The following is a 27,816-nucleotide window of genomic DNA, read 5'->3' on the forward strand; positions in this document are numbered from 1 at the left end:
AATAAAGCTGCTATGAACATTTGGGTACTGATTTTTGTGTAACACAAGCTTTTATTTCTCTGGGTCATGTGATAATTGCATATTTGTTTTAAAGATTTTATTTTTCCTTTTTCTCCCTAAGGCCCCCAGGTGCATAGTTGTATTTTTTTAGTTGTGGGTCCTTCTAGTTGCGGTATGTGGGACGCCGCCTCAGCGTGGCCTGATGAGCCGTGCTATGTTGGCTCCCAGGATCCGAACTGGCGAGACCCTGGGCCATTGAAGCAGAGCGCGCAAACTTAACCGCTTGGCCACAGGGCCGGCTCCCAGCGTATTTGTTTTATAAGAAACTGCCAACCTGCTTTTCACAGTGGCTGTGAAATTTCTTATCAGCAATGTGTGAGTGACGCAGTTACTCACAGCCTCACTGGCATTTGATGTCATGGTTTTTTAGTGTAGCCATTCTGAGAGGTGTGTAGCGATATCCTGTTGTCGCTTTAACTTGCATTTTCCCAACTGCTCGTGACGCAGCCATTGCTCTGTTTCCATCTCTGCGTCTTCTTCAGTCTGATTTCTCTTCACGTCTTTTGTCCATTTTCTAACTGGATTTTTGTTGTTGTTTTTACTGTTGAGTTTTGAGGGTTCTTTACATATTCTAGAAAGCAGTCCTTTGTTGGATATGTGATTTTCAAATATTTTCTCCAAGTCTATGTCTATGAAAACCTTTTCATAGGAACCGTATATCAATCTGGGGTGAACTGACCTTTTTACTATGTTGAGTCTTCTGATCCGTGAACATGGTCTGTCCCTCCATTTTTTTAGGTCTTTGTTGATTTGTTTCATTTCTGTTGCTTAATTTCTATCATACAAGTCCTGAGTACATTTTGCTAAGTTTATACACAAGTATTTAATTTTCTCTGAAGTAGTTCCAAATGGCGTTGTCTTTAATTTTGATTTCCGTGTGCACTGATGGCATAGAGAAATGCGGCCGATCGCACGTGCTGCTCTTGCATCTTGCGACCTTACTGAGCTGCCTAGGAGCCCTAGGAATGGGTGGTGGGGCGCCCACATGGCCACACAGGAGGGTCGGACAGGTGGCAAGGAGCAAGGGTGCAAGGCCTAGCATCCTGTCTGTTTGTGTTAGCCCCACGGAACCAGAGGTGATCCTGGGAAGAGCAATACTGGGGGAGTAGTGGAGAGGGAATGTCTGAGGTGGCCTGCTGGGTGGGGTGGAAGCTGGACAGGAGACTGCTGGCCCCAGGGGTGTTCTTGTGGAAGAGAGACAAACTGATGCCTCCCCTCCTCTCTGCCTTCCAGCCTACAGGTCTCTCCACCTGAAACAAACAGAAATCTGTGTCTCCTGGCTCTGCCCCAGCTGTTTTCTCGGTTGTAAACCACGGGTAATAACCCGGTGGGGAGGCTGCCTGGCCCCTGTCTCACCCGAGGGTCAGCACTCTGGTGACCCCTTTCCCTGGGCAGGAGGTCAGCAGGACAGGAGGTCAGGCTGGACAAGCCTCCTCCTTCCTCGTCCGCCAGCATCACCTCTGCCCTCTCCCCAGTTCCTGCTTCCCCACTAGCTTGGATCAGAGGCTGTTTGCAAACTGACCCCAGCCTCTGCTTCCGGGCTGGCCTCGGCTAACCCTCTCTGTGACTTGTTGGGAGGTCAGGAATTAGGGGGTGGGGGTGGGCGAAGGGGACCTTCCCACAGCACCTTTCAGGAAATGCGGGCCATCCGCTGGTCAGAGTGACTGCTTGCCGCCCTCTCCTGTCCCCACTCGCGTGGGCATGTCCACCCCACACAGAGGCCATGACCCAGCTTGGCCCCTGCGAGGGGACTCTGTCCCTGTTTTTGCGGCGGAGACTTCCATCCTGGCCGACAGGGAAGGGTCCAACTTCACGACTGGTCCCTTTCCCGCCAGGTGGTGCGGTGACCCCGTCCCTCCGGGCGGAGACTGACTCCGCCCTCCCCTCCCCGCGCGCCCGGCCCCCTCGAGGGCGGACCCGGCGCCGGCGCGGCGCTCTTGCAGCAGGCGGACCGGGCGCCGAGATGTCCGGACCGGCAGGGGACGGGCAGGGAGCCGCAGAGACCCCGACCTTGGGCGCGCTGAGGGGCCACCGCGTCTACGCGCGCCGCTGGGTCTTCCTGCTGGTGCTCAGCCTGCTCAGCTTCTCCAACGCCACGGTACGGGGGCGCGGGCTGCCTCGGGGCGGGGGGTGCAGGGCGCGGCGTAGGCCGAGACTCAGTCGGAGCCTTGGACCCGCCTCCCGCCCGGGTCCGTGTGCTCCTCGCTTCCTCCAGGGTGCCATTGCGCCCAGGGCGCCTGTCTGCTCCCGGGCTCCGGTCTGCAGGGACCCAGACCAGACAGTGGGACAGCGTTGGGGGGGGGGGGGGGGGGGGGGGGGGCGTGAAGCGGTTGTTGGCGACCTGAGCGGGCGGATCCTGCAACCACGCCGGTGCCTGTAACCACGCCGGTGCCCGAGGCGCCTGGACGAAGAGCCCCTTCTGCTGGCTGTGGCTGTGCAAGGGGAAAAGGGGCGGGTGTTTGTCTTCGTGTAGCTGGGTCCAGGTGCTGTGAGCTATGGTGGTTTTGAAAGTTTCCCTCTCCTGTGCCAGGACAGACTAGAAGTCACTGTTGACAGCTGAAAGGGGGATCCTCCAGTGGTCCCCTAATCCCTTCTGGAAAACCCCCCACTCCACATAGGCCTCTGTGGTCTGGCTCCTGCCCTTGCTCTCAGCTCCCCAACCCCGCAGGGCAGGGCAGTGTCCGCTCTACCTGCTTACCTGTGCCCAGGATGCCCTCCTAGGTTTCTGACTCAGTTTTGAGGTCCCTCACAGGAAGCCTTCCTTACCTGGCCCCCAGTCTCGCCAAAGCTCCCCAGCTGGGGTCTACAGTGACCCATTACCTGTTCTGGAACTGTCCCCACTGTTGGCAGGGACTCAGCCATGTTCCTCATCACAGCCCCTGGGACCAGGGGATTTGTCACTGAGAACTGAGTCTGCCAGTTCCTGAGGCCTGGTCCCCCCACCTGCTTCTCCCCCATACTCACCCCTGAGCCCCCAGGCGCTCTGCTCAGAGGCTTGGGCTCGTTTTTCCCCAGCCCATTACATTCAAGTGGGCTCAGCCAGTGAAGCTTTCTCCACGCCCCAGTCCTGGGCTGGGCCACCCCCACGTCCCTTGGACAGGCATCCACATGCACGTGAATGGAGGGAGAGCTTGGAGCCAGCCTCCGCACACCTGACCCTGGTGTGGCCACCTGCTCACAGGACCAGGCTGCAGTGCCACCCCTCGCAGGGCTCCATTGGACCACCCCACGTCTTGCCTCCCTGGTGCTGCCACCTCTGCCTCCTGAGTGTGCCTGAAGAAAGCTGCACATGATGACTAGCCTCCTACAGAACCCCGGGGACTGGTTGGAAAGCATTTGGCCACCACGTAATCATGTAATGCCAAGCTACAGTTGGCAGTAGGACCCACAGCTCGGGAGGTGCCGAGCAGCTGCTGGGCCATCAGGGAGCAGGGATGGGCAGGCAGGCGTGGACAGTCCGGGCCCACAAGCCTCAGGGAGGTTCTTGGCAAGCAGCCACTCTTGGATGTCATTCCAAATTTCTTGGGGCCTTTTTCTCCTTTACTCTATGGACTGATGTGGACAGCCAGCCCTGTGCCAGCACAGGTGGCATCCACGGCCGGGGCCTGGGGTCTGCCAGGACTCCAGAAGTCTTTTTTCTCTGCGGGACTCACCACTGTGGCTGGGCCCCAGGTCCCTGAGTCTAGACACTGGGAAGCTGGAACTGGCTTTGACTGCAGTGGTCTGAGGATGCAGAGCAGGGGTCTTCCTCGGCCTCTGGAGTGGACAGGTCTGCGGGTGGCCGTGAGAAGCTCCTTGGACCCTGAGGCAGTGTTGTGCTGCCCTCCTCTTTTATCCACCAGTCGTTGTGGAGCAAACAGGAGTCTCACCAGGAATTGTGATCCCTGCTCTGGTCACTGTGGTGAGCACTGACCGTTAGGCTTACCCCGACCGAGTTCACTGAGTCCCTCTCTGGCTCCATCTGCAGCTGGGTAACCAGGCCTCCCAGGTTCCAAGAGGGCAGCGCGAGGGGTAGGTGGACCAGTGCTCAGAGTGAGGTCTGGGCGGCCCCAGAGTGGCCCAAGGAGACACCCCAGCAGTCTGGGCGAAAGCCAGCATGTGGGGCGGCCGCCAGCACACTCACAGGGACGTGAGGGCACCTGGCAGGGCTGGGAGCAGATCAGACGGGATTTTTGCGCACTGGGGGCAGATTCTCATCTCCTTGTGTCACCAGCCGCAAGCTCTGGGCAGGAACAAGGACCAGCGAGGCGGGCAGGCCTGGGCTCTGCTCACCAGGCAGGTTTGGGAAACAGACCTCGTGCTTTCTCTGCTGGATTGGGCTGGGCAGGAAGTGCCCGGGCCTGCGGGAGGGCTCTTTCTGAACCTGGGACATCTGTGTCTTCCTCTGGCCTGAAAAAAAGGAAGAGATGGCAGCTGTTGCCCAAGCTCCCTGTCATGTGAGGCTGTGCGGTCAGAGCTCTGCTTGGGTCAGGAAGCCTGGATCTCGCTGCCTCCACCACGGAGGGTGTGGCCTGGGGCAAGCTCTTGCATTCCCAGGTCCGCACAGCACTGGAGTGGTCCTGAGCTGTGATTTGTGACACCCTCGCCATTGGCCCAAGCCTGCAGTAAGCCTTGGCAAGCCCCTCCTGTCCTCTTGGCCCACCCATCTTTCAAGTATGAGACAGTGTCTCACCTCCTCCAGGGAGCCTTCCCCACTGACCCAGCTGCACTCGCTGTTTGCTGAGGATCTGTGGGGTTGAGTCCCAGTCCTTGATAGTGTCTATGGCTAGGAAGTGTCACCTGCTTTGGGGAGGGTCTCACCTCCCAGACGCCTGGGTCTCCTGTCGGGAGGTCGGGCTGGCCGTGGGCAAGGCCAGCATGCAGTCCAGGTCTTTCCCCATGGGACTCATCACTGAGTTTGCAGACAGGCTGGAGGTGCCTTTGGGACCCCCTTCTGCCCCCAACCCCACCCCATGAAGCTGCCCTTTTGCTGTCCCTTCCCCTTGGTCCCTCCATGACTCTGGGCTCACCCTGCCTCCTGCCCTTGTCTGCCTATGTGGCCACCACAGGCACTGAGTGTCCCCCCAAACATGCTCTTCTGGCCGGTCCATCTGGGCAGACTACACATCCGTGGGCCTTGGGGCCAGGGCTGCTGGCTGCCCTCATCTCACCCCTCTTCCTGCCCCCATGCTCCAAGCCCAGTCTAGGCCCCTTCACACCCACCCACCACACAGCACCCCCCTGCATGGCAGACATCCATCTCCTGCTGACAGCCCTTCTTGGACGGTCAGTCCCGGCGGAGCTCAATGTCTTGCAGGCTCCCACCAGTTTGTCGGCCTCTATCTGCCACCAGGACCATGCCCGCAAGGACTGTGCTGGTCCACGGCCTGGGCACGCTGACCTCCCCACTTGGTACCCTCCCTCAGGGGTGACTGGGTGAGGACCCCAGCCCTCACAGGACTGCTAGGCACTTTCTCTCCCTCAGGCTGGCTGACCAAGCATGGGACAGCTGGTGGCTATGGTGTCTGTGGTGCTGCCCCCGGGCTGACACCAGTGTGTGTCCCACAGCTGTGGCTCAGCTTCGCACCTGTGGCCAACACGGTCGCCCAGCGCTTCGTCCTTTCCACTGAGCAGATCAACTGGCTCTCGCTGGTCTACCTTGTGGTGTCCATCCCATTCGGCGTGGTATCCATTTGGGTTCTGGACTTCGCTGGGCTCTGCTGGGCGGTGAGTCAGACTCCATACCAGGGCCCTCTGTGGGATGGAGCAGAGTCCCTGAGTGTGGGCTTGAGAGCCATTGCCTTCTCCCCAGACCAGGTCCCCAGGCAGAGCCATTGGGGTGGTGGGATGGAGGCCAGGTGCTGGGAGGGGAGGCCAGGCTGGCCGGGCTGTACTCCTGACCCCGTCCCTGCAGACCGTCCTGTGTGCATGGCTGAACTTTGCTGGGAGTGTGCTCCGCAGCCTGCCCTGCATGGAGATCGAGACGCAGGACCCATTTGCCTTCCTCATGGGTGGGCAGAGCCTCTGTGCCCTGGCCCAGACCCTGGTCATCTTCTCTCCAGCCAAGCTGGCTGCCTTGTGGTTCCCCGAGCACCAGCGAGCCACAGCCAACATGATCGGCACCATGTGTGAGTCGTGCTGTTGGTCACCTCTGGCTTCCTGCGCGGGTCCTGGCTTCTCTGTACTCTCAGCTCCTGGAGGGCAGAGGGCTCCACCTGTGGGCTGGGAACCAGGCCCGGCCACAGCTGAGCTGACATATGTCTCTGTCCATCCATCCAGCAAACCCCCTGGGCATCCTGGTGGCCAACCTGCTGTCGCCCGCCCTGGTAAAGAACAAGGAGGACGTCCCCTTAATGGTGAGGGAGCTCATGAGGTACACCCACACGTGTGTGTGCATGTGCACACGCAGGTGTGTGTACATGTGTGTTTGTGTGATGTATGCATGCGTCTGCGTGTGTGTTTGTGTGCATGCGTGGTGGGCTTGCACGTGCACATATGTCCATACCTGTGTGAGTGTACACCTGCCCCTCCCTGTGGCCACATGGGTGAGTACACTTGGTGCATGCAGGATTTCTCCACATATGCAACTACTGGGCACTTCTCAGTGTCAAGCACAGCTCTGGGGACCAGGCTGTTGGGAGGTTTCCCTGGTGGGGAGAGGCCTCCGGTGAGGTGAGAGGCTGACTGGATCAGGAGGAGGCATTTGTGGAGAAGGAGACCAGGGACCAGCAGAGAAAGGCCCTGGGATGGACTTGAGGTTGAAGGGGTAGGGACTGCAGCCAGAGGCCGGTGTGTCCACTGAGCAAGGAAAGAGGAAGAGGGGAGAGTCATCCTGGGGGGTGGGTGGTTGGCTTTGGTGCAATGGAAAATCCAGGGTTTCTAAGTAGGAGAGTGATTCAGTCTGGTCCAGAACAACCCAGAGACAAGAGGTGTGGCTGGAGTGTCCGGGGGAGAGCTGGGGCTCTGGTTGGGTCGGGGAATGGGGGCAGGCGTGGACGGAGGGTCTGGAGGTGCACTGAAGGACAAGGGGCTTCCACCTGTGCAGCTGAGTGAGTGTTGGGGTCATTCATGGAGGTGGGGAGAGGGGTCCTGTTGGCAATTGGATGGGTGAGTTGGAACTTCAGGGGAAGGTCAGGCTATGGCTGTCACTGTCACTGTGTCACTGTGTGTGGGAGTCATCCTTGGGCGATGTTTCAAAAGCCAGGGTTCCAAATGAAGCAAAGCAGAGCTGGCCCATCACAAGCCCTGGGGCTCTCCGATGTCCACCTGGGGATGGAGAGTGGGGCAGCCAGCCAGGGGGCCAGTGTGCCACCTGGAGCCCAGAGCAGCAGGCGTGAGGTGCCTGTGTGTGTGTGTCTACCAGGGCCGGTACATGCACGCACACACACACACGTGTGCACTCATGCATACCCTCTCCCCAGCTGGGCATCTACATCATCCCTGCCGGTCTCATCTGCCTGCTGGCCACTGCATGCCTCTGGGAGAGTGTGCCCCCCACCCCGCCCTCTGCTGGGGCTGCCTGCTCCACCTCGGAGAAGTTCCTGGATGGGCTGAAGCTGGTTGGTTCTGCAGGATCTGGGGCTGGGGTGGATCTGGAGGCCAAGGAGGGCAAAGGGCCTGGACAGGCCCTGTTGGAGCCCTTGAGTGTCCTGCTGGGGCTCCTGGGCTGAGCGGCCCCTTCCCCTGCAGCTCGTGAGGAACAAGGCCTACGTCATCCTGGCCGTGTGCTTTGGGGGCGGCATCGGCATCTTCTCCAGCTTCTTGGCCCTCCTGGAGCAGGTCCTCTGCGTGAAGGGTTACTCCAACGTGAGTGCCTGCCTGCCCTGGGCTGCATCCTGCAGGCTGTCTGCCTCTGCCACTCTCCCGCCTGTGGCCGTGGAGTGGCCCATGACCTCCCCAGGTGCTAGTTTCCACACCTGGATGGGGTGACCTCCTGTTGTGGGTGGCATTGAGCTGCTGTGTGTGTAAAGTCATGTTGCCAAACTTGGTCTGCAGATGGTGGGGTGGCAGCCTGGGGGGGTGGGGTGCCCAGTGGTACCAGGACTTTTTGTGCTGCTTTTTACGGTCTTTCCCAACGCCCCACCCAGGACAGCCCCCACCCCACGGGTGTCCAGAGAAGGGTTCTCGTCTGATATTTGCAGATGCAGAGGGGAGGGCCTTGCTCTGCTCCAAGCATCTCTGGCTGTGCCCTCTGCTGTCTAGTGTCAGCCCTGGGTGTGGGGTTCGGGCTGGCATGTTCCCAATTCTTCAGGGGCACAGAGGCACCAAGGGGCATCTGTAGCAAACAGGACTTTCCCTTTACAAATTGTTGAATTCCTGGGGTGGGGTGGCACAGGGAAGAGGCACCTCCAGGGGAGGACGTACCACATCCCCCAGGCCTGCACACAGCCAGCCGTGTAGCTGAGCTTTCCGTGTCGTCCTGCCTGGGACTCAGGTGCTGCTCAGTGACCCTGTGTGGGCTCTCTGGTGATGGTGTACATCCTGGAGATGAGGCCTCCTCCTGGGCCCTGGTGGCACTGTGCCCTGAGGATGAGTGCTCCCAGCCTCCTCTCCTCCTCCAGGAATTTGCGGGCTTCTGTGCATCTCTCTTCATTGGATTTGGGGTCCTGGGGGCACTGGTTCTCGGCCTGTACGTGGACCGGACCAAGCATTTCACTGAAGCCCTCAAGATTGGCCTCTGTCTGACCTCCCTGGTCAGCGTGGCCTTTGCCCTGGTGAGAGTCCCCTCAAACTGAGACCACCCTCCAGGGTGGGAGTGGGGTGCCCTGGGGCAGGGCAGCTGGCAGCTCAGCCAAAACAGACATCCAGGCCCTCTCAGGCCGTGGCACTGCCCACTGGTTGATCTCTGGATGGGATGGGCTCCCCGGCCCCCAACTCTAGGCCTGCAGAGACAGAGCTGCTGTGCGGGGCCTGGCTGGGTCTGGGTGTCCAGGCTGAGGCACGTCTGACTGCTGCCTGGACCCTCTGTGCGGCTTGTTGCCCCCCAGGTGTCCCAGCTTCCAGGACAGACCCATGCCCTGGCTGTCATCTGCTCACTGTTTGGGCTCTTTGGCTTCTCTGTGGCACCCGTAGCCATGGAGCTGGCGGTCGAGTGTTCCTTCCCTGTGGGTGAGGGTGCAGCCACAGGCCTCGTCTTCGTGCTTGGGTGAGTGTCTGTCCCCCTGCCACTTCCCTGGGGACCCCAGAGACCCTCTCCTTGCCCATCCCAGGCCTCACAGCAGGTGACCTGCCTGCTCCATCAGGGGTTGACATGTTCTGAGCACCCATGCAGGCCTGGGCCAGCCACTGGGGCCCACACTGACCAGAGCAGCACACTGCCCTTAGAATGACCACTGGCCCTGCGGGCGCCAAGCAGCGCCCAGGGCAGGGCTGAGGGCCTCGTGGCTGTCCAGGCAGGCCGAGGGTGTGCTCATCATGGTGCTGCTGACTACTCTGACCGTTCGTCGTGCGGAGCCATCCTTCTCCACCTGCCGGGATGGCCAGGGCCCATTGGACTGGATGGGTGAGTGACCTGGCCCATGGGAGACCCCAAGAGCACTGGTGAGGAGGTCAGGGCTGGGCACCTCCTGACCCTGGCTTCAGCCCTGGGAACCTCCCCTCCATGGGCCCCCTTCTCTTGGCACCTTCTGCTGTCCTTGATGAGCAGGTGCAGGGCACCCTTGGGGCGAGGGTGGGATGGGGTCAGAGGGCAAGAGTCAGGGCCCCCAGGCTCAATATGGCGGGAGCAGCCCTGAGGCCCTGACGAAGGCCCAGCCTCTAAACCACCTGTGTGAGTTATTTTAAAATGAGATTAGAGAAAGAGAAAGAGATGCAGAGAGAGACAGAGACAGAAACACAGACAGAGAGAAAGAGAGAGAGAGAGAAAGAGGCAGACACAGAGACAGAGAAAAACAGAGAGGGAGAGATAGAGACAGAGATAGAGACAAAGAGAGACAGACAGAGAATCGGGAGTGGGGACAGCCACCAGTGGGGTCGTGCACACCCACAACCTGAGATGGGTATGGTGACCTCGGAATTCATGGTTGGGTCTGTGAACGTGCCCTCGAGGCCTGTTGGGGGCTGGGATGGGATCTGTTTCCAGGGTCACTCTGTGGTAGTGGTTCATGGGGTCTGCTGGGGCTCTGCGGCTCCGTAGCCACCCCGGGTGCTGTGGGGGGGGGGGGGGGTCTGGCACTTGGGCGAGCCTTGGGGCAGAGCTGCGCTGTGTCTCCCCAGTGTCCATGCTGCTGATGGCCGGCCTGTGCACCTGCTTCAGCTGCTTCTTGGTGCTCTTCTTCCACACCCCATACCGGCGCCTGCAGGCTGAGGCCAGCATGAGCCCCTCCATCCAGGAGGATGCATGTGCGGCAGCTGAGGACCACACACCCTACCCTGCAGCCACCCCTGAGCCTCTGCCTTGGGACCCCACAACTCCCAGCACTGATGCCACAGGAAGCTCAGAGGCAGCTCATTCCTGGGGCCGGCTATCCTGACACTGCCTCCCTCCTCCTGGGAGCCCTGAGCCCCCAGGACCCCCACGACTTGCTGAGATGTCACAAGGAGCCCTGCAGAGGACCAGAGGCCAAGGGACCAGTTGGTGTGTCGAGAAGAGGCCTGGGGACATGAACGGGAGGTGGGAGAGGCAGGCCCTGGTCATCTCTGCTGTGCCAGCCATGGCTGAGCCTGGGATGGGGTGTCAGCGTCCTGCAGATGCCTAGGGACTCGGGCTCCTCAGCACACCCAAGGCACGGCAGGGTGGTCTGGGGGACCTTGTGTCTGTAGCAAGAAGAGCTGTTGCTGTGCGGACAAGCAGCCACTGATCAGGCAGGATGCCCAGTGGCCAACCCAGGCACAGGGTGGCAGGTACAGGGGCAGTGTATGGGGGGCATGAGGGGCATGGGCTGACAGGGAGCTAGATGGGTTGGGGGTCATGAGGGCACCCAGCATGGTTGAGTCTGGAGTGGACAGGTGTGGGGAAGGCCTTCCTTGAAGGAGCCCATCCAGAGCCTCTCTAAACCTCTGCTGACCACTGAGTGACCAGACCCCCAGCCTGGGTGCTCAGGACAGGTGTGGGGAGCAGGTTGGGCCAGGCTGGGCTGGGAGAGGGAAGTAGAGGGAGGAACCCACAGGCAGATGCTCACCCTGCAGACCCTCCCACTTCCCAGGAGGACACCTCCTCCTCCCCCGACAGACACTCGCAGGCAGGTCTGTGGGTTCAGGTTCATGTTTATTATTACCCCGTGGGGGTCACGTAGCTCAGGGCCTTGTAGTGCAGGTTGCCTGTGGCATCCATGGTCGCCAACTGGAACGTCTGGTCCACCTGCGAGTGGGTTTGGTCTGGAAGTCAGGCCCAGGCAGAGGGAGGGAGCAAAGACTCCGCGGGGCCTGCAGCCACTGGGGGAATTACACGCGCTGAACTCCAGGTGCCTCCAGTCTTGTTTCTGTGCTTGGGGACACTGCAGAGCAAGGGGTGGGTTGGGCTCAGCCACTCCGTGTTTCCCCCACCCAAGGGCCATGCTTGGGCTTCACAGAGGGCCTTGGAGGAGCGAAGGTGGTGGGGTGGGGGCCCAGAGGGCCAAACCTCCTCAGCGGTCGTCTTGTCAGCTTGCGACATCAGCAGCCGCTCCATGCTGAAGACAAGGAGGGAGGGGCCCGATTAGACTGCTGTCAGGAACTGGAGGGGCCGCCCCAGGGGAGCCCTGTGCCCCGGTCAGTTCACGACTTCACTGATCACAGAGCAGGTGCCCAGGGAGCCTTGCCTGACTTGCACACTCAGGGGTCCTCACGCCTGGGGGGGCGGAGATCGAGGGAGATTAGAGGCAAGTGCCTGGCACAGCAAATACGCCTGTCCCCAGGGCTTGGCTGAAGAAGCCTCAAGGGGGCTAAAGACCCAGCCATGTCCCAGTGGTGGTGACCACTCGGGTCACTGGGTGCTGGGCCCTGCGTGGGCAGGACTGGTTTGCCCTCGGCTGCCGTGAGGGACTCAGGATCCCGGAGTAGACTGCTCAAGTCTTAGAAGCTGGGGGTGGGGTTGGCGTGGCTCAGATGCAGGGGACACCTGGGTGCCATGGCCACACTCACTAGTCCTTGTTGACGCCGCTCTTGCCATCGGGGTCCAGCATCTTGAAGGCATTTAGGATGATCTCCTCCATATCAGTACCTGCCCACAAGAGGCCACGAGCCCTGGGCATTTAGGACCCAGGCCTGCTCCCGCCCTGGGGTCCTGCCTCCGTCCATCCATGCCTTCGGCCTGAGCATCCTTCCTGCTCCTGAGCACCTGGGAGCCCCTGAAGCCCCAGGGGGACTATTCTCAGGGTCCCCAGGGTCCTGCCCTGGCCCAGAGCTGGGGTGAGTGCTCAGCAAGTGAGGGACAGAGGCCACCGCCAGCAGGAGACAGGAGGTGGCCCCACAGCTGTGGGTCCCAGAATGCCAGGTTTTAGGGCTTTTCAAGAGATCTGAAAATTTGGATTTTTATTTGAAACGTTTGGATTTCTAAGTGTTAGGAGCTAACTACACACACACACACACACACACACACACACACTGCATTGGCTCACCCACCTGAGGGCGCCTGGCCCCTTGGCGCTTACCACTCAGCTTCTCCCCAAACATGTTCAGGAACATGGTGAAGTTGATGGGCCCTAAGGCCTCCTTGAGCATAGTGTCCAGTTCTTTGTCCTTGACGTTGATTTTGCCTGTCACAGACGAGGGGGGTCACTGGGCAGGAATGTCACCTGGCTGTCCTTGTTGATGTGTCCACTGGTGCCCCATGGGACTGCCCCTCTTTGTCGTTCTCCAGGTGACCCCAGAACAAAGTTGGGGGAGACCAGATGGAGGGAGGTGAGCAAATGGTGGTACGCATGGCGGAGGTGTGGTGGGGAACAGGTTCTGCACGTCAGCAGAACCCCGAACCCTGAGCCATGGGAGAGGGACTGTGAGGAGCTGGAAGAGGAGGAGGCTGTGCACGGAGCCCGGGAAGATCTGTGATCTGCTTACCTGACTTAAGGGGGCCCAGAGGGAAAGCTGGTCTGTGTGAACCCCACTAGGTAGAAACCAGTCTGCCCTCCCAGCTCCAAGGGCAGGAGCGCCTCGGGCTCAGAAGAACACGTCCCCAGATGAGGAGTCGAGGGGGAGGGCAGCGGGCCAGGCGGTACTGTGCTTTGGAAAGAACCAGCCTTTGGCTCTTTGGAGGAGCCCCAGGGGCCTCCACACCTCTACCAGCTCTGTTCCTTAGTGTGCCTGCCTGTGCGGTGGTGTCCCCGGGGCATCGCCCCTCAAGCCCTGCCCCAGCCCCCTATCCAGGACGCCCATGCTGGGGCTGTGCCACCCACCCTGTCTCGCCCTGGTGGTGTCCTCTGCCAGCCCTGATCAAAGCAGAGGGCATTTCTCCCCTGGGAGGCCCTGCCCCCTTCTCACAGCCTGTGGGACGTCAGACCAGCTTTAAGGCTGAGGAGGGGAGCTGGGCTCCACAGGCTGGAGGACACTCCGCAGTGGGCTGTGGCAGAGTTCTGCCTGGGGCACCTACCCAGGGAAGCGTAGGTGGCCTTCAGGTCCTCCTTGTCGATGAAGCCATCTTGGTTCTGATCCATTAGTGTGAACTCCTGGAACCAAGGCCAGGGTCACAGGGCTGCCAGGCCAGCTGCACCCCGTGAGGACAGGCACCCATTCTTACTGGTTCTCGAGCAAGGCTCACATGAGGTCCTCTGGTCACTTGCCTTACAATTCCCAGGGGAATTCCAAGCAGGAGCTTCTGGGTGGTGGGTTCCCAGGACAAGGGCAGACCCTCACCTCATTAAACTCCTGGATCTGGGTCTGCTCAAAGTTGGAAAAGATGTTGGAAGACGATCGAAGGGCTCCCCTCTTCCTTCTTCTTGGTCTTCCTGCTGGCCTGAGGTGAGAACACTGAGGCTGAGGGTCCCTAGGCTGGCTGGGCCTCTCCTTGGGGGCACCCAGGTGTTTTGGGAGGCTTAATGCAGAGGATGGGTGGACCAAGGCACTGGCGCTCCGGGGGCCCTGGCTGGGTGCAGGGCTGGGGCAGGTGCTCGGTGTGGGCACAGGGAGCCCAAGAGGCCCTGAGAGAGCACGGCACCCTGGCTTCATCCAGAACTGTGCACTGCTCGGTCTGTGGTCCCACCGGGAGCCAGCTGGGCCTCCGAGTGTCCGGGAAGCAAATGACTGTGCAGGCGGCCAGCAGGCGATGGGCTTGTTCCTGGGATCCCGCCCAGACCCTGTCGTCCGGCCCCAGATCGTCACGGGGGCAGCCGTTGGGCACGGATCTCCATCCCCCCAGTGCACACACACTATCACACGTGTACACAAACTCAGCTTGTATGCACACATATGCAAAACACAAACATGCATGTGGAACACGTGTGCACACATTAATCCAGTCACACAAGCACATCATGCACAAACACACATACATGATAGCGTATGTGCACACTCATGCTCATGCACGCGTGCACATGCAAGACACTCACCATGCCTGGGTCTGCCTGATGGAAGGGTCTTTGCCCTCCCTGCCCAGTCCCCCAGGACAGCTCAGACTCCAACTGCCACTCCCTGCAAGGACAGGCTTGGTCCCTCGGGGGAGTGGACAACTGCAGAGTGAGCTTTGGCACCCAGCAGTGACTCAGAGGCCCAGCAGGGTCCCCAGCCTCCCAGGCGTCTCCTCACCTGTCTCCACCCAGCAGCCTTCATTCTCCCGGATTCTGTGCATCTCCAGGGCAACCTACACATGCACTGAGGGCCTGGGCAGCTGCAGGAGCCAGAGGGAGGGGCGCCTTTCCCAGATTTGTACAAAGCCGCTGTGAGTGGCCCTGGCGGCCAGTTACCATGCACTCCCCCAGCATGTTCCATGTGCCCTCGCCTCCCTGCCTCAGTGGCAGACAAGTCTCAGGGCCACCAACTCTGGCCCTGGGGTCACTTGTCCTGTCCCCATGGCTGGGAGCTCCTTGTCTGGCACACGGGGGGAAGTGTTTCTGGGATGGAGGGCCACCCAACTGGACCTGGCCGGGGCCAGCTCTCAGTCAGGTCTTCCCACTACGCCATGGCCCTGTGGGCAGTCTGGGGAGGAGACCTGGCCCAGGGTGCCTGTTGGCAGTGCCCAACATCGGAGGTCGCCACAGAGTCAGGATGGATGCCCTGGTCCTGGCTGGGGGAGTGCAGGGCTGGGGGCAGCAAAGGAGGGGTCTGCAGGCCAAGCTGGGGTACAATGAAGTGGGCAGGCAGGACTCGGCAGTTTCACACCTGAGCACGAGCCCTTGGGGCCAGGGGCCTGCCCCAGGAATAAGGGGTCGGGCTTGCAAGGTCCCTGGGCACAACTCTGAGCCACGTGGTGCCCCTAAGGGGCTGCCACATGCTCTCTCAGGGCCAGCTCACTGTTTGCCTGAACCAAGTGTGGACAACAGACATCCTGAGGAACCTGGGGAGGCATGACCTGCCTGGAGGGCTTCCAAAAGGAGAAGCGTGACCGAGGCAGGGGACCTGAGCCTGGGCTGCACCCTATACAGGCACCTCCCTGCTCCCGTCTGCCTCTGTTGGCTGTGACACCTGGAGGGACCCTGGCTGGGCTGTAGAAGTTGGGGCGCCACACTGAGAGGGGTGGGCATGCGGGATCTGTGCTCAGAAAGCCTCTGACTCAGGGAAGGCAAGAAGGGCCAGCAGAACCCCTGGGGAGGGTTCCAGGGGCCAGCTGGGGGCTGGGCAGAGCACTAAACATAGCTGCAGAGCCCAGCTGCCTGGAGCATATCGGGATTCAGCATGGACAGCGGGCCCTGACAGGTGCAGGGGCATCAGCAGGCGACCTGGTGTCCTCAGCCAGGTGGGACCTCCCCAGCCCCCAGGAAGCGCTGTGGGCCAAGGCAGGTCTCCCTGGCTTCAGGGGTCATGCCGGGGCAGTATGTGTGTGTCTTCTGTTGGCCGGCTGCCCTCCCAATGGAAGCTCCCCATATGTGGCCCCCTGCCAGCACTCTGGCCCCACCTTCAGCCCCAGAGACACTTATTTTTGATTCTGGAAGCAGGAGCTGTTGATAAGTCCAGTTTATTTTAAAATCCAGGGAAATGAAAACGTTTGTCACTTGAGGTCGTCTGCTCAAGGGCAAGAACGGGGGGGTGTGTGTGCACGTACTCGCGCACGTGTCAGCATCGCATGTCGCATGTTGGCAGAGGAGGTTTACTTTGTGCCTTGTGGGGTCAGTGTGCACTTACAGCTTCCTCAGGGAGTGATGAGGGAACTCGGGGAGGCCTTCCCCCAGCCCCAGGCCCTGCAGGGGCCTGGAGGACCCACATCAGGCAGGAGTGCTCCGAGGGCTCAGATAAGGGCCCAGCAGCCTGTAGGATTGACCTCGGCATTCCCACCACCAGCCCAGGAGCCAGCTCAGGTGATTTTCTGGTGTCCCAGCTGGGAGGCCCAGAGCCAGGGCTCCAGAACAAGCTGGAGAGGGAGCAGGCTCTGCCCGGGCCCTCCCCTCTGCCGTGCAGATGTACTAAGCACTGCCATGTGCCCTGGAGTTCTCGGCTGCTTCCTGTTCTCTTTAGATTTATAGTTAAGTTCTCTTTGGAAACAGGTGGGTCTGATGAGGAGTAAGTAAAAGCAGCCCCCCCAGTGGAGCGGGGAGCCTGCTAAACCCCAAGCCTTGGTGCTCAGTAGCTTCTGTTGGGAGCAGTGCAGGGCCCAGGGGTTGGGTGGTCCTCCCTCCAGGCCCTCAGACTGTTGCGATGTGTCAGCTCAGTTGGGAGGCTGTCTGGCCACCACTGCCCCCTCTCTGAGCAACCCCCCTGCACACTCGGGGCTGGCCCCGCAGTGTCTTCCCCGGGGCTGACCACAGAGCTGGGGGAGATGGGCAGCTACTCTGAGGGGGACGGAGTATCCCGCAGGTGTGACCACCCCCCCCCCACAAGCAGAGGGCGGCAGAAGTGAGAGTGAGCCTCAACAGTCCCTGAGGCACGGGTTGAGGTGGACCTTAGAACCTGGACTTCAGAGTCCTGAAGCAGGAGTCACGGAGACCCAGGGAGCAGGCTCTACTGGGCGGTCCTCCCAGAAGACCCCAGCCCTCTCTGCCAGAGAAGCTTCTGGGGTGAGGAAGCTCTCGCTCTGCTGGGGGGCTGGGACAATGACTAGGGGGTAGCTGGGGGTGGGGGGCAGCCAAGGCAGTGTGGTCCCAGGAAGGGGCTCTGTGAGTCCAGGGGGGCGAGGGCCTTGTGGGGGGCCTGGGGGGTGTTGATGAATCAATCTGTGGGTTAAAATTGGTGAGAGTTTATTATGTGCCAGGTCTGAGGACTGTAGCCTGGGGACTTTCTTACCCAAGGAAAGAAGCACACCATGGAAGTGGGGTGTGCAGAGTGGTTACATACTGTCTTGGAACAAAGAGCATACATCACATATGACAAGAATGTCCTTTTTAAAACAGTCATGAGATTGCCTTCCTGGTGACCACAGCAGGTTGGTAATTAATCCTTAGTCTCCAGGAAGAGATGCTTATCCTTAAAGAAATGCTGATATGGGGGGAAGCCACATCCCTATCTTTAGGGACATCATTCTTGTCTTTGGGACATTGTAAATGTTTAAAGCAGATGCACAATGCCTGCTCAACAGGCCATGTCAGGCCCTTTTGGAAAAACAAGGTTGGGCCAAATTAGTTTTTTTTTTTTTAAAGATTTTACTTTTTTCCTTTTTCTCCCAAAGCCCCCCGGTACAAAGTTGTGTATTTTTTTTTTTTTTTTAAAGATTTTATTTTTCCTTTTTCTCCCCAAAGCCCCCCAGTACATAGTTGTATATTCTTCGTTGTGGGTCCTAGTTGTGGCATGTGGGACGCTGCCTCAGCGTGGTTTGATGAGCAGTGCCATGTCCGCGCCCAGGATTCGAACCAACGAAACACTGGGCCGCCTGCAGCGGAGCGCGCGAACTTAACCACTCGGCCACGGGGCCAGCCCCAAAGTTGTGTATTTTTTAGTTGTGGGTGCTTCTAGTTATGGCATGTGGGATGCCGCCTCAGCATGGCTTGATGAGCAGTGCCATGTCTGTGCCCAGGATTCGAAACCCTGGGCCACCAAAGCAGAACGTGCCAACTTAGCCACTCGGCAATGTGGTTGGCCGCCCCCAAGTTAGTTTTAACCCAAATGGCTTCCTCATATACTCCAATGTATCCTGTTGCTTTAATTTATTCATCAGGGCAAGGGAGCCTGGGGGCAAGAGGACCTGGGGACAAGGGGGCCCGGGGCAGGGGGCCTGCCCAGGGGGTCTGGGGACAAAGGAGCTGAGGGACAAGGGGGCTGGGGGCACAGGGCCTGCCCAGGGGGCCTGAAGACATGGGACCTGGAGACAAGAGGGCCAGGAGCACCAGCCCTGCCCAAGGGGCTTGGGGACAAGAGGCCTGGGGACAAGGGTGCCTGGGGCACAGATCTGCCCAGGGGGAGCCGGCTGCGCTTGGGTCACACCTAGTGCCCAAACCCCTTCCTGGCCGTCTAGGCGGCTGACCGGTCGGGCGTGCCTGGACAGGCCTGGGCGGGTCGGGGCCACACTCCAGCCGCCTGGGCAGGTTGGAGCTCCATCCCCGACTTCCAGGGCAAGCGCACGGAGCGCACTCTCTTTTGCACTTTGCAAGCTTGACTCATAGTTTCCTCTATTTGGACCTATGGTGCGCGGGCCTCGACTGGCGCTCAGCCTGGCTGGAGAACGTCAAGGGCCACGGCACCGACGCACAGCCCAGCAGCCTGCCCGTGCCGCCCGGCCAAGGCGCATGCGCAGCTGATCGCGAAGCGCGCGCCTCGGACCTCTGGCGCGCCCGGTGACGTCACCCACAAGCGGGCGCGCGCAGCTCCCCCCCGCCCCCGACCCCGTCCGCCAGGGGGCGCCGCCCCACGTCCGCTCGCCGCCGACGGCGCATGCGCTCGCCTGGGTACGCTTTTGCGTCTCCACAGCTTTCCGGGACCTTGCGGCGTCCTCGGCCCGGCTCTGTGCTTCCGGTGCGAAGGTCACGGACAAGATGGTGCCCCCGGTTCAGGTCTCTCCGCTCATCAAGGTGAGCCAGGCTTCGTAACTGCCGCCCGGTGCTTGGCTCCGTGTGGGTCCCCTGTGTGCGACCCCTGGAGCGCGCGACCCCCACCCCCAACCACGTGGAGCCTGCGATCCCCCTCCCCCCCCACCCCCCGTCCCCCTCCACCCCCGCGGGGCCTGCGCCCCCCCCCCCCTCCCCCGACCCCGTGGAGCCTAAGACCTCCTCCCCCCGCAGCCCGCCACCCGCGCCCCCCTCTCCCTAAGCCACGGACCTTGCGACCTCCGTTCCCTTTCCTTACTTCATGGAGCCTGCTACCCCCGCCCCCTCCCCGCGGAGCCCGCGACCCCCACCCCCGTCCCTCTGACCGCCGGCTCTCTCCCTGCAGCTCGGCCGCTACTCCGCCCTGTTTCTCGGCGTTGCCTACGGAGCCAAGCGCTACAGTGAGTGACCGCTGTCCCCGCCGACCGGGCGGCGCTCGGAGCTTCTCAGAGCCTGTTCGGCCTCCCCGGTGCCCCCAGTAAACCCTAGCGAAGTAAACGCGCCAGGGGCGAGAAATGGGGCAGGGTGGGAGGGGCTTGATCTCTGAGCGCAGCCCGGGCAGGTGTGCATTATGTCAAGCAGGTGTCTATTAGCTCGAGCGTGCAGTAGCTCAAGCAGGGCTGCAATAACTCAGGTAGGTGTGTATTAGCTCCATCAGGTGTGCATTAGCTCGGGTGTGCAGTAGCTCAAACAAGTGTGTGTTAGCTCAGGTAGATGTGTGTTAGCTCAGGTAGGTGTGTGTTAGCTCAGGTGTGTGGTAGCTCGGGTGTGCATTGGCTCCAGTGGCCAAGACCCAAAGTGCGTTCTGCTGCTTGGCCCGCCCAGGGAACTGGAAAGCAATTGATTTTTGTTGAAAACCGTGGAGCCGAGTGGGTGTTGGGGGCGTGCTGCGGTCTGAGCTGGGCAGCCCTTGTAGCACAGAGGATGGAGCGAGCGAGCAGGGTGCCTGGGCAGCAGTGGGGACCCTTCAGCTGCCCTCTGAGTTGGGCTCTCTGTTGAGGGGTGAAGGTGAGGCCTCCACCTACATCCAGCTGAAGGAGGTGGCAGCAGGTGCACCTGGCGTATTCAGTGCCCCTTAGGTAACTTTTTGTGTGGACTGAGTTCCTTCTATGCAGTGTTTCCTTGAAGAAGTTAACTGAAACCTCCTCCCTTCCCGCTTTCCTGAAACAGGTTACCTGAAACCTCGGGCAGAAGAGGAAAGGCGGATAGCAGCTGAGGAGAAGAAGAAGCAGGATGAGCTGAAGCGGATCGAGAGAGAATTGGCAGAAGGTACTCCTGTTACTGCATCTTGGGGATTTGTCTTCCATCCAGATTTTCAGAAACAAACAGCTGCTGGCCCGTGTGAGCCCCACAGTGGAGGGAGGGGTGGCCTCCTTTCATCCAGCACTGGCCCTGTGGTCCTCCTCTTGGGGGAGGGGAGCAGAGTCCTATATGTTGGGGGACACGGTGACACCTTGCATCTGGTGAGGCCCAGGCACACTTTTCCCCCGACTGCCCTGGCAGGTCTCAGTCACAAGTGCAGGGACGAGGAAGACCACGGATGGGAGCTGAAGGAGAGCACAGGCAGGCTCCACTGGAATTAGACACTGGGTTGCTTGAAACCGAGACCCTGAAGTGGTCCTTTTGGATCAACTGAGCATGGAGTAACACATGTTTCCTTTAACCTTTTAGCCCAAGAGGACACCATCCTGAAGTGAGCCCGCCTGGCTCCCTGGAGCAGTGTGGATGAATAAAGCTTTTTGTGGGGTGACGCCGTGGCTTTCTTTATTGTCTCACTTGTCCCATTTCTGGATTCAAGCTCAGTGGTTGTACTCTGTCCTCAGTTTCGGTGGGGTGGAGATGGGGAGGGGGGTTTCAGAAGAACTGCTCACCCATTACAGACCCAGGATGCAGCACACAAACAGGGCAAAAGCACAGAAACTCTGTCACCTGTTGTCTGGGGTATCCCGGTGAGGAGCCCTAAAGGTTGCAGTTTGTAACAGACACAGCTGGCCCGGGCGACATGGGTGCTGCTCGGTCTTCTCTGAGCCACAGCCCAGACCCCTGGATGAGCACTGCAGGGAGCAGGCAGTGCAAGTGTTGAGGGGTGGAGGTGGCTGGGTGCCCTTACAGTTGGAACCTGGATGTCCATCCCCTTCATGAATCCTCCCCTTGACCCCAGGGAGGGGATGTGGCCTCTTGAGGACCAGTGTGGCTGTTGCATAAGCTGCTCAGGGGGTTTGCATCTGAGATGCCTGAGCAGACAGGCTGTTCTGCGCCTGCTGGCCATGCCCCTTTGACCCCTGAGGCCTGGTGTTGGACTGTTGCTCTTTCCCAGCTATAGGCCTTGAGCAGATTTCCTGGGCTTTGAGTCCCAGTTCATTGGTAAAATGAGTTCATTTGCAAGTGTGAAAAGCAGAAGCAGCAAAAGCACTTCAGAGCCCTGTTTGTGGTTCAGGCGAGGTTTGGGGGAGCCCACCCGGCCTCCTGAGGTGGTGGCATCCAGTTGAGGGGAGGTGGCTGGCGCCGAGCCCCTCTGGGAACCTGGAGGAGCCCCTGCCCCTGTCACAAGCCCTTGTCACCAGGTGTCACTGACTGCTGAGATGGAAACTAAACTCCTTCCTGTGAGCAATGGCCGTGCAGTGCCCCCCCATCGCCAGGAGTTCTGGGCGAGGGCCTGAGCTGCATCCCAATTGGTCTTACAACCACTGGCCTAAACGTGCAGCTGGGAAGTTTCCCATGGGATTAAGTGTCGTCCAGTGTCAGGAACAAATGTTCTGGAGCTCATGTTACCTGTTAAAAGTCCTTAATTTCAACCAGATGATTAGTACCCGGTTTGGGCCTGACTGCCTATCTTCCCAGCTCGCAAACATTAAGTCATTGGAGGCATGTGCTTGCTGCTGTAAGGGAAAGCTCAGTTGTAAAGGAGGACTGGGGTAGAACACAGGTGTTTGCAGGAAGGCCCACGCCAGCCTCTGGGTCTGTCCGTGCAGTTCAGAGCAACTCCACGTGGAGCACTTGCTACAGATCATTTCTGCACCGATCAGTCAAGTCAGGTCGAGGCTCTACGCACAGCCTTGCTCTTTCTGGCAAGACTTTCCGATGGGTCACATATGATGTGCCTGCCCCCGTAATTTGTGCCATGTAAAAAAAGGGCAACTTGTTTTCTTTTTATTTTATTCTAAACTTCTGGTCATAAGTTTTTTCCTAAACCAGATGGGAAGCAGCATCTGTGTATCCATCTCTCTACTCATATACACATAAACACATGTGCAGTTGTGAATGTCCCACCCAGTGCTTTCAGACACAGTTCACAGGCCCTTTAGAGATCTCTCGGTGGTGTTACTATGTATCCAAAAGGTGGATGAGTGTAAGGTAGGCTACACTGTGCAAGTTATTGATGGTTGGCTTTAGTTTATAAAAACAAACCTTAAAAAGGTTCAAAATGTTCAGAATTGTCTTCAGTCATTTTCTCGGGCTTCCTAAGCTCTTGTACCAAACCTATAGAGGCACAATCCTGCAGGCATGGGGCTGAAGCCATCGGACCCCAGTGACTGGCTCACAGGATGCTGCAGGTGGAAGACTTGGGCGCTGGGCCACCGTTGCAGATCTCCGTGCCTGCTGCAAGAGAAGACACGAGGGTAAGCGAGAACTGTGTGCACACCAGCCCCGCTCCTGCACTCCGCTCCGCGTCCTCTACCAGCCCTGAGGAGGAGGGCAGAGCGCGGGTCTGCGGTCAGCCTAAGCCGATTAGCCGGGCTCAGCCTTTCTTATCTTAGCCCTGGTGACACTTTCAGTCCTGGCCTCCCTCAACCTGAAACCGTCCTGTTTACCTTGGTTTCCTCCCCACAGTGGGGACCTGGAGCGGGCAACAACAAAAGTCCCCAAGCTGAGGGGACCAAGCACAGGAAATACAAGGCGCAGGAAACAAAAGCTCTGACAGCACAGGGAAGGGGGCATGCACACTTGGCTCCTCTCTCAGCTCACTTCCTTTCCTTTTTTTTTAGGCCTGCTGTTTGTTTCTGAGGGTGGCACGGAAGTATAGGTAGATTTTCTGAGTTACTTAGGAGGGAACTGATGCTTGATGGTGGAACAAAAGAGCTGTTAAGAGTCCATGATGTTCCACCTGGCCTTTCCTCCCCTGCATAAAACAAGTAACACTTGATGTGTTATTTTCTCAGAGAAAATGAGTGCCTGGCTAGGAACAAGAGGAAATCCTTTTAGTCCGGCTAGTTAGCTAGGATGAATTAGCAGGGCTGGTTCTGTGGGAGGGGCCTCCCCACCTGCCTCCTCAGTGAGGAATCTGAGGGGGCCAACCCCAGGCCTGCTGGAAACCTGCCTCTGCTCCAGATCTGACCCTGCTGCTCAATTCTGTCTCCTCACACGCTGACTTGGGGATTAGCCAAGGGCCAGCCCCTGCCCCCATGGGCCGTGGCAGGAGCGGAGCCCAGACCTTTTTTGGCCCCTGTCCTCTCCTCCTGCTTCTCCTCCAGGGCCTTCAGTTTCGCCTCATACTCATCAGCCAGGGCCTTCCACTCCTTCCTGTTGTTCTGCAGTCGGTCAAACATGGGCAGGATCTCCTCGTGGAAACGGGAAAACTCCTGGAAAGGGAATCAAGTCGGGCACACCTCCCACTGCCCCTGGGCAGGTTGGGACCAGGCTTCCCCACGCCCCGCCTCCCTCACCCGAGGGGAGTACCCATGAAGTGGCCCGCCCATGCAGGAGGAGGGAGGGAGGGCCACTGAGATGCCACTTTCCCAGTAAAGCTCTGAAGAGGGAGAGTGGCTCGAGCTTGTGCTCTTGAAGTTAGAACGGGGAGCTGTGGGGTGTGAATGCTTATGATACAGATGGCCTTGGGTGAAGATCCCAAGAATAGAGTGAAAATAACCACAGAAGGGGAGTCCCCGGCAGAGGGGTGGGAAGGCTCGGTGCACCTGCGGGTCCTGCAGCTCCTTCTCCCGTCTCGCATACACACAGCATGCATCATGGCGCACATGTCATGCTCACACATGCACACACACCGGCTGTGGATCATGTGGATGCCGTCGGGGAAGGCAGTGGTGGGGAGCCCCACACTGGGGCTGCACCTGTGACCTTCAGGGCTGGAACGTACATCTTGGTGCTGTCTTCTTCCCCAGCACCTGCAGCCCCGCGGTGGAGGCGGAAAAGGGAGCTGGTGCTTCAGTAAAGGGAAGCATGGGTGGCCTCAGGGGCCAAGTGGGGAGTGGGATGGCCAGTTGGGAATGACTTTCCTCAGAACTGGTCAACCTCCTCCTCAGAGTGTGGGGTCTGGCCCCACAGGCCCTGCAACCAGATGGAGTGGAGACCATGGACGTGTTGGGTGGCACTGGGTGGGGCCCTGCTGTCAGACCCCCCTCGCTCACTGGCCAGTCCCAAGCTGTGACCTCACAGCACCTGCCCCGTGTCCTCAGCACTGTGTCCCATGGTCACTTGTCAGCTGTGCAACACGTGTTTGCTGGGCGAGGCATACCCAGCTGTGACAGATGGACCCATCTCCGTCCTCCCAGAGCTCACAGACTCCGAGCAAATGCACCCGCAGATAAACCGACGTCAGTTTGGGGAAGGGACGTTTGAGCTGAGACCTCAAGGTGAGGGGAGGACATTCCCAGAGGCAGAGAGCCTGGTGGGAAAGCAGCTGGTGAGGGTAGGGGTGGGAGGGGAGTCCTCCGGGGTGACACTGAGGGTTTCAGATTTTAAGTGCAGATGTGAGGAGAATGGGGGCCAGAACAGCGCGTGGTGATCGGCTGGCCCACACCAGCCCCTCCTCCTTCGAACCCTGTTCACCTTGTACACGAACGTGCACACGAAGTCGATGAAGCCGACCTGCAGTTTGGGGAGCTCAGCTGCCTTGTTCCGGTCCATCATCGGCTTACGGGGGGAGCAGAGACACGGTGAGGCGCTGGCTGGCAGGTGTGCCCAACAGCTCCTCTGAGTCCCCAGCACCCCTCAGTCCTAGCCCAGCTAGATGAGCTTATCCATGGACACAAACTGAGCAGCAGCCCTGGGATGAGGGTGGGGCCCTGGCCCTGGGACCTAATCTGCCTTGATACACGCTGGCCATTGGAACAGGAAATCCAGGACGCCCCGTGCCTCTCCAAGCCATCGGGCCTGATTCTGGGGCAGCCCGGTCAGTGTCCATGGTCCTGGCTTGTCCCATGTCTCCTGGGCTCCCGGGGAGCTGCTCTAGGGAGCCCCGGGCTCAGGCCAGGTCAGCCCCTGCTGGAGCTCTGGGAATCCTTTCCTCCCGCTCCCTGGGAGCTATCCATGGTGCTCACAGACCCAGCACACCGCTCCCTGTGGGGCAAACCCTAGGTGGGCTCAGAGGAGCTGTCCTTGGTATCCACAGATCCAGACCCCCAGCTACTTCCTGTCAGTTTCTTCTTCCAGTGACCCACCCTCTGGAGCTTGGTGTGGTGAGGGTGAGCCATGCAGGACCCTAGAGGCCTGGCCCAGAGGGGACAAACAGGCTTCCTGTCTTTCCCTCAAAATACTTTGCTAGTTGGCCAGGGACCATTTCCTGCACCTGCATCTAGTCCCAAAGTCCTCTCAATTCCTCGTTCAGTTACATGTTGACTGTGACACAGGCTCTCCCTCTTCCACATGTTGTTGGACAACCTATGCTGTCCTTGGCCCCTTGGGATTCTGGCCCCACATTGCTGAACTGAAGACCCCCAGCATTGTCCATCTACCATGCTGTGGGCCCCCAGACTCCAGTCACTGGCTTTCTCTGGCCTTGCACTCTCCCCATGGGCCAGACCTGCTCTGCCCTGGGCTTTCCGGAGCAGCTCATGGCCCAAATGGGGTTCACTATGGAGCTGCCTTGGCCCACGGAGGCTCTTGGTTATGAGCCACAGCCTGGTTCTGCCAGTTTCCGTAATGACTTTCCAACCTCTGCATGAGCATCACAACTCTACCCAGACCCTCAGCCACCTAAATTTACACTCGGTTCATGTCACATGATCCCACAAAGTGAGACTAAGGCCCCAGGACCCCAGAACCTCCAAGGGTCCTCTGTCTGCACCGAGCCAGGACTGAGGCTCTCAAGGACTATGGTGGGGGTGGAAGATTCTGGAAGCAATACTCACAATGGGTTGCTGATCCAGAACTGTCCTTTCCAAGTCACCTTGCTCCCAGAACTCAGCTGCCACCAGCAGAGCGACCTAGGGGGCACACAGAGGCAGTCATCCTGCGGAGTTCAGCGCTGCGTCAGAAATTGTCCTGAAAACCCACTAGGAGGCTCCACGCCCTTGGCCCCCTCCACCCAGACCCTCTGGGGCCCCCCACTATTCAGGCTGAGCCTGACGCCCAGCAGCACCTCCTACTGTGGTGGCTGCCAGCCCAGTCCCAGAGCAGCGTGGCAGCCCTCAGCACCACTTGCAAACCAACGGGTCTGTCCCCCCATTTCAGGTCCCCCTAGATGCAGTCCCACGAGGCAGTGACAAGAGGGCGGGGCCCCATGGGACTTCTGACCTTGCTCTGGACTTCCCAGGGCTTGGTGATGGCAGACAGGTCACACGCTGTCATCATCATGGCCCTGTGGGCAGAGGAAGCTCCAGGCACGCCCAGGCAGGCCTCCTGCCACCCCTGCGCTCTCCTCCCCCAGAGGCTGGGTGACTGGGGGGGCACAGGCCCAAGCCCCTGTGTCCTCCCAGCAGTGGATGGTCTTCCTGTGCACACCACTCCAGCTCCCCTCACACCCACCTCCCCTTGCAGCCACAAACTAAAGTCAACAGTCTCTGTGGGTGACTTCTACATGCTGGTGACACACATGTCTTCCCTTATTGGGTCTCTGGGGCCATCCTGGGGAGGACATGGCTCTAAGGCTCCACTTCACAGAGGAAGGAACGGAGGCTCAGAAAGTGAGTGAATTACTGCCAAAGTCCACAAACTAAGGAAATGGCCTGTCTGATCCTGAATCCTGCACTGTCTCCCCTGACAAAGAGGAGCAAGGAAGATGGAGCATTTGCTTTGTGGCATCAAAGCCGTTAAGAGATGAGCTCTTCTTGTTCTGGAGCATTCGGGGACCCTGGGGTCCCCTAGTCCCGTTGGGATAGGTTTGCAGGATTAACCAGCCACCAAGGGACAGAGACCCCTCCTGTCGCTCCCACTGCTTACATGACTATCTCCTTCCGGGTCGTCTCCAGGGACAGGTACTCCACCCAGCTCTTCCTGTCCTCATAATTCTTAGACTCGTCCACAATCTTCTGGAACATTGTCCTTTTCCTGAACCCCAGGAACAAGGGGAGAGAGTTGACCCCCAGCCCCTCACTCCACGCAGGACCCGCTCCTACGCGTCCTCCTGGATCCTAACCCTACACCCTCCCAGGAGAGGATGACACAGGGAGTCCCAGCCTAGTGGGGCTGCAGGGAGGGAGTGGGTCGGCCTGGAGCATCCCCCAAAGTGGGCTCCTGTCCGGCCTCCTGAGGTCTCCACGGTCTTCTCAGAGACCGCCCCCCAGCCGGCTGCGACCGGCCTCCTGGGGTCCCCGTGGGGCGGGCGGACAGCAGCACCCACTTGAAGTAGAGCGCCAGGTCCGTGGCAATGATGGCGATGTCCATGAGGTGGATCACGTGCTCGTGCTGCCGCCGGTTCAGGTTCTGGTAGATGTTCAGGGTCTGCGGGAGGGGCTGCTGTCGCAGGGGCGCCCCAGGCCGTCCCCTCCCCCGCGGGGGTCGGCTGGCTTCCACCCACGGGTCAGGGGTACGCGGCCCAGGGCCCCCCCCCCCCCCCCCCCCCCCCCCCCCCCCCCCCCCCCCCCCC

The 27,816-nt window shown here is 59.7% G+C and overlaps 3 protein-coding genes and 1 long non-coding RNA gene across 8 annotated transcripts in view; 2 read left to right on the top strand and 2 right to left on the bottom strand.

Annotated features, from left to right (window-relative positions):
• Positions 1-1,995: 1,995 nt before the first annotated feature.
• SLC49A3 (solute carrier family 49 member 3) lies at positions 1,996-11,440 on the top strand. 5 transcript variants are annotated; one of them, XR_006888033.1, is made up of 10 exons: positions 1,996-2,158; positions 5,608-5,766; positions 5,954-6,167; positions 6,319-6,395; positions 7,461-7,598; positions 7,729-7,845; positions 8,601-8,753; positions 9,027-9,184; positions 9,436-9,541; positions 10,255-10,392. XR_006888033.1 is itself a non-coding variant. In XM_046657338.1 (10 exons), the coding sequence occupies exons 1-10, from the start codon at positions 2,024-2,026 to the stop codon at positions 10,509-10,511; spliced, it is 1,518 nt and encodes a 505-aa protein (XP_046513294.1). In that variant the 5' UTR covers positions 1,996-2,023; the 3' UTR covers positions 10,512-11,440. The 5 variants fall into 5 exon arrangements, 4 of the variants coding, with proteins under 4 accessions (XP_046513294.1, XP_046513296.1, XP_046513295.1 ...); XM_046657338.1 differs by having other exon boundaries at positions 9,432-9,541; positions 10,255-11,440; XM_046657340.1 differs by lacking the exon at positions 8,601-8,753 and having other exon boundaries at positions 9,432-9,541; positions 10,255-11,440.
• MYL5 (myosin light chain 5) lies at positions 11,252-13,940 on the bottom strand. The gene is made up of 5 exons (XM_046657342.1): positions 13,544-13,940; positions 12,609-12,713; positions 12,100-12,178; positions 11,600-11,648; positions 11,252-11,338 (listed from the first exon to the last, which is right to left on the bottom strand). Exons 1-5 carry the CDS (start codon positions 13,605-13,607, stop codon positions 11,252-11,254), a joined length of 384 nt encoding a protein of 127 aa, XP_046513298.1. The 5' UTR covers positions 13,608-13,940.
• A 4,947-nt stretch (positions 13,941-18,887) lies between these two features.
• LOC124237370 (uncharacterized) lies at positions 18,888-20,805 on the top strand. Its single transcript, XR_006887989.1, has 4 exons — positions 18,888-19,040; positions 19,402-19,456; positions 20,226-20,324; positions 20,727-20,805. It is a non-coding gene; the product is annotated as an uncharacterized LOC124237370 (long non-coding RNA).
• A 1,424-nt stretch (positions 20,806-22,229) lies between these two features.
• Positions 22,230-27,816, bottom strand: part of PDE6B (phosphodiesterase 6B) — a 34,018-nt gene continuing 28,431 nt past the window's right edge. Inside the window, exons 16-22 of the mRNA XM_046656692.1 lie at positions 27,571-27,671; positions 27,171-27,278; positions 26,526-26,589; positions 26,141-26,215; positions 24,840-24,923; positions 23,488-23,635; positions 22,230-22,655 (exon numbers count right to left, since the gene is read on the bottom strand). Of these exons, the coding sequence (XP_046512648.1) occupies positions 22,594-22,655; positions 23,488-23,635; positions 24,840-24,923; positions 26,141-26,215; positions 26,526-26,589; positions 27,171-27,278; positions 27,571-27,671 (642 nt within the window). The 3' untranslated portion in view covers positions 22,230-22,593. The remainder of the gene's footprint in view (positions 22,656-23,487; positions 23,636-24,839; positions 24,924-26,140; positions 26,216-26,525; positions 26,590-27,170; positions 27,279-27,570; positions 27,672-27,816) is intronic.

Source organism: Equus quagga, chromosome 3 (genome assembly GCF_021613505.1).
Source record: "Equus quagga isolate Etosha38 chromosome 3, UCLA_HA_Equagga_1.0, whole genome shotgun sequence".
NCBI classification, from domain to species: domain Eukaryota; kingdom Metazoa; phylum Chordata; class Mammalia; order Perissodactyla; family Equidae; genus Equus; species Equus quagga.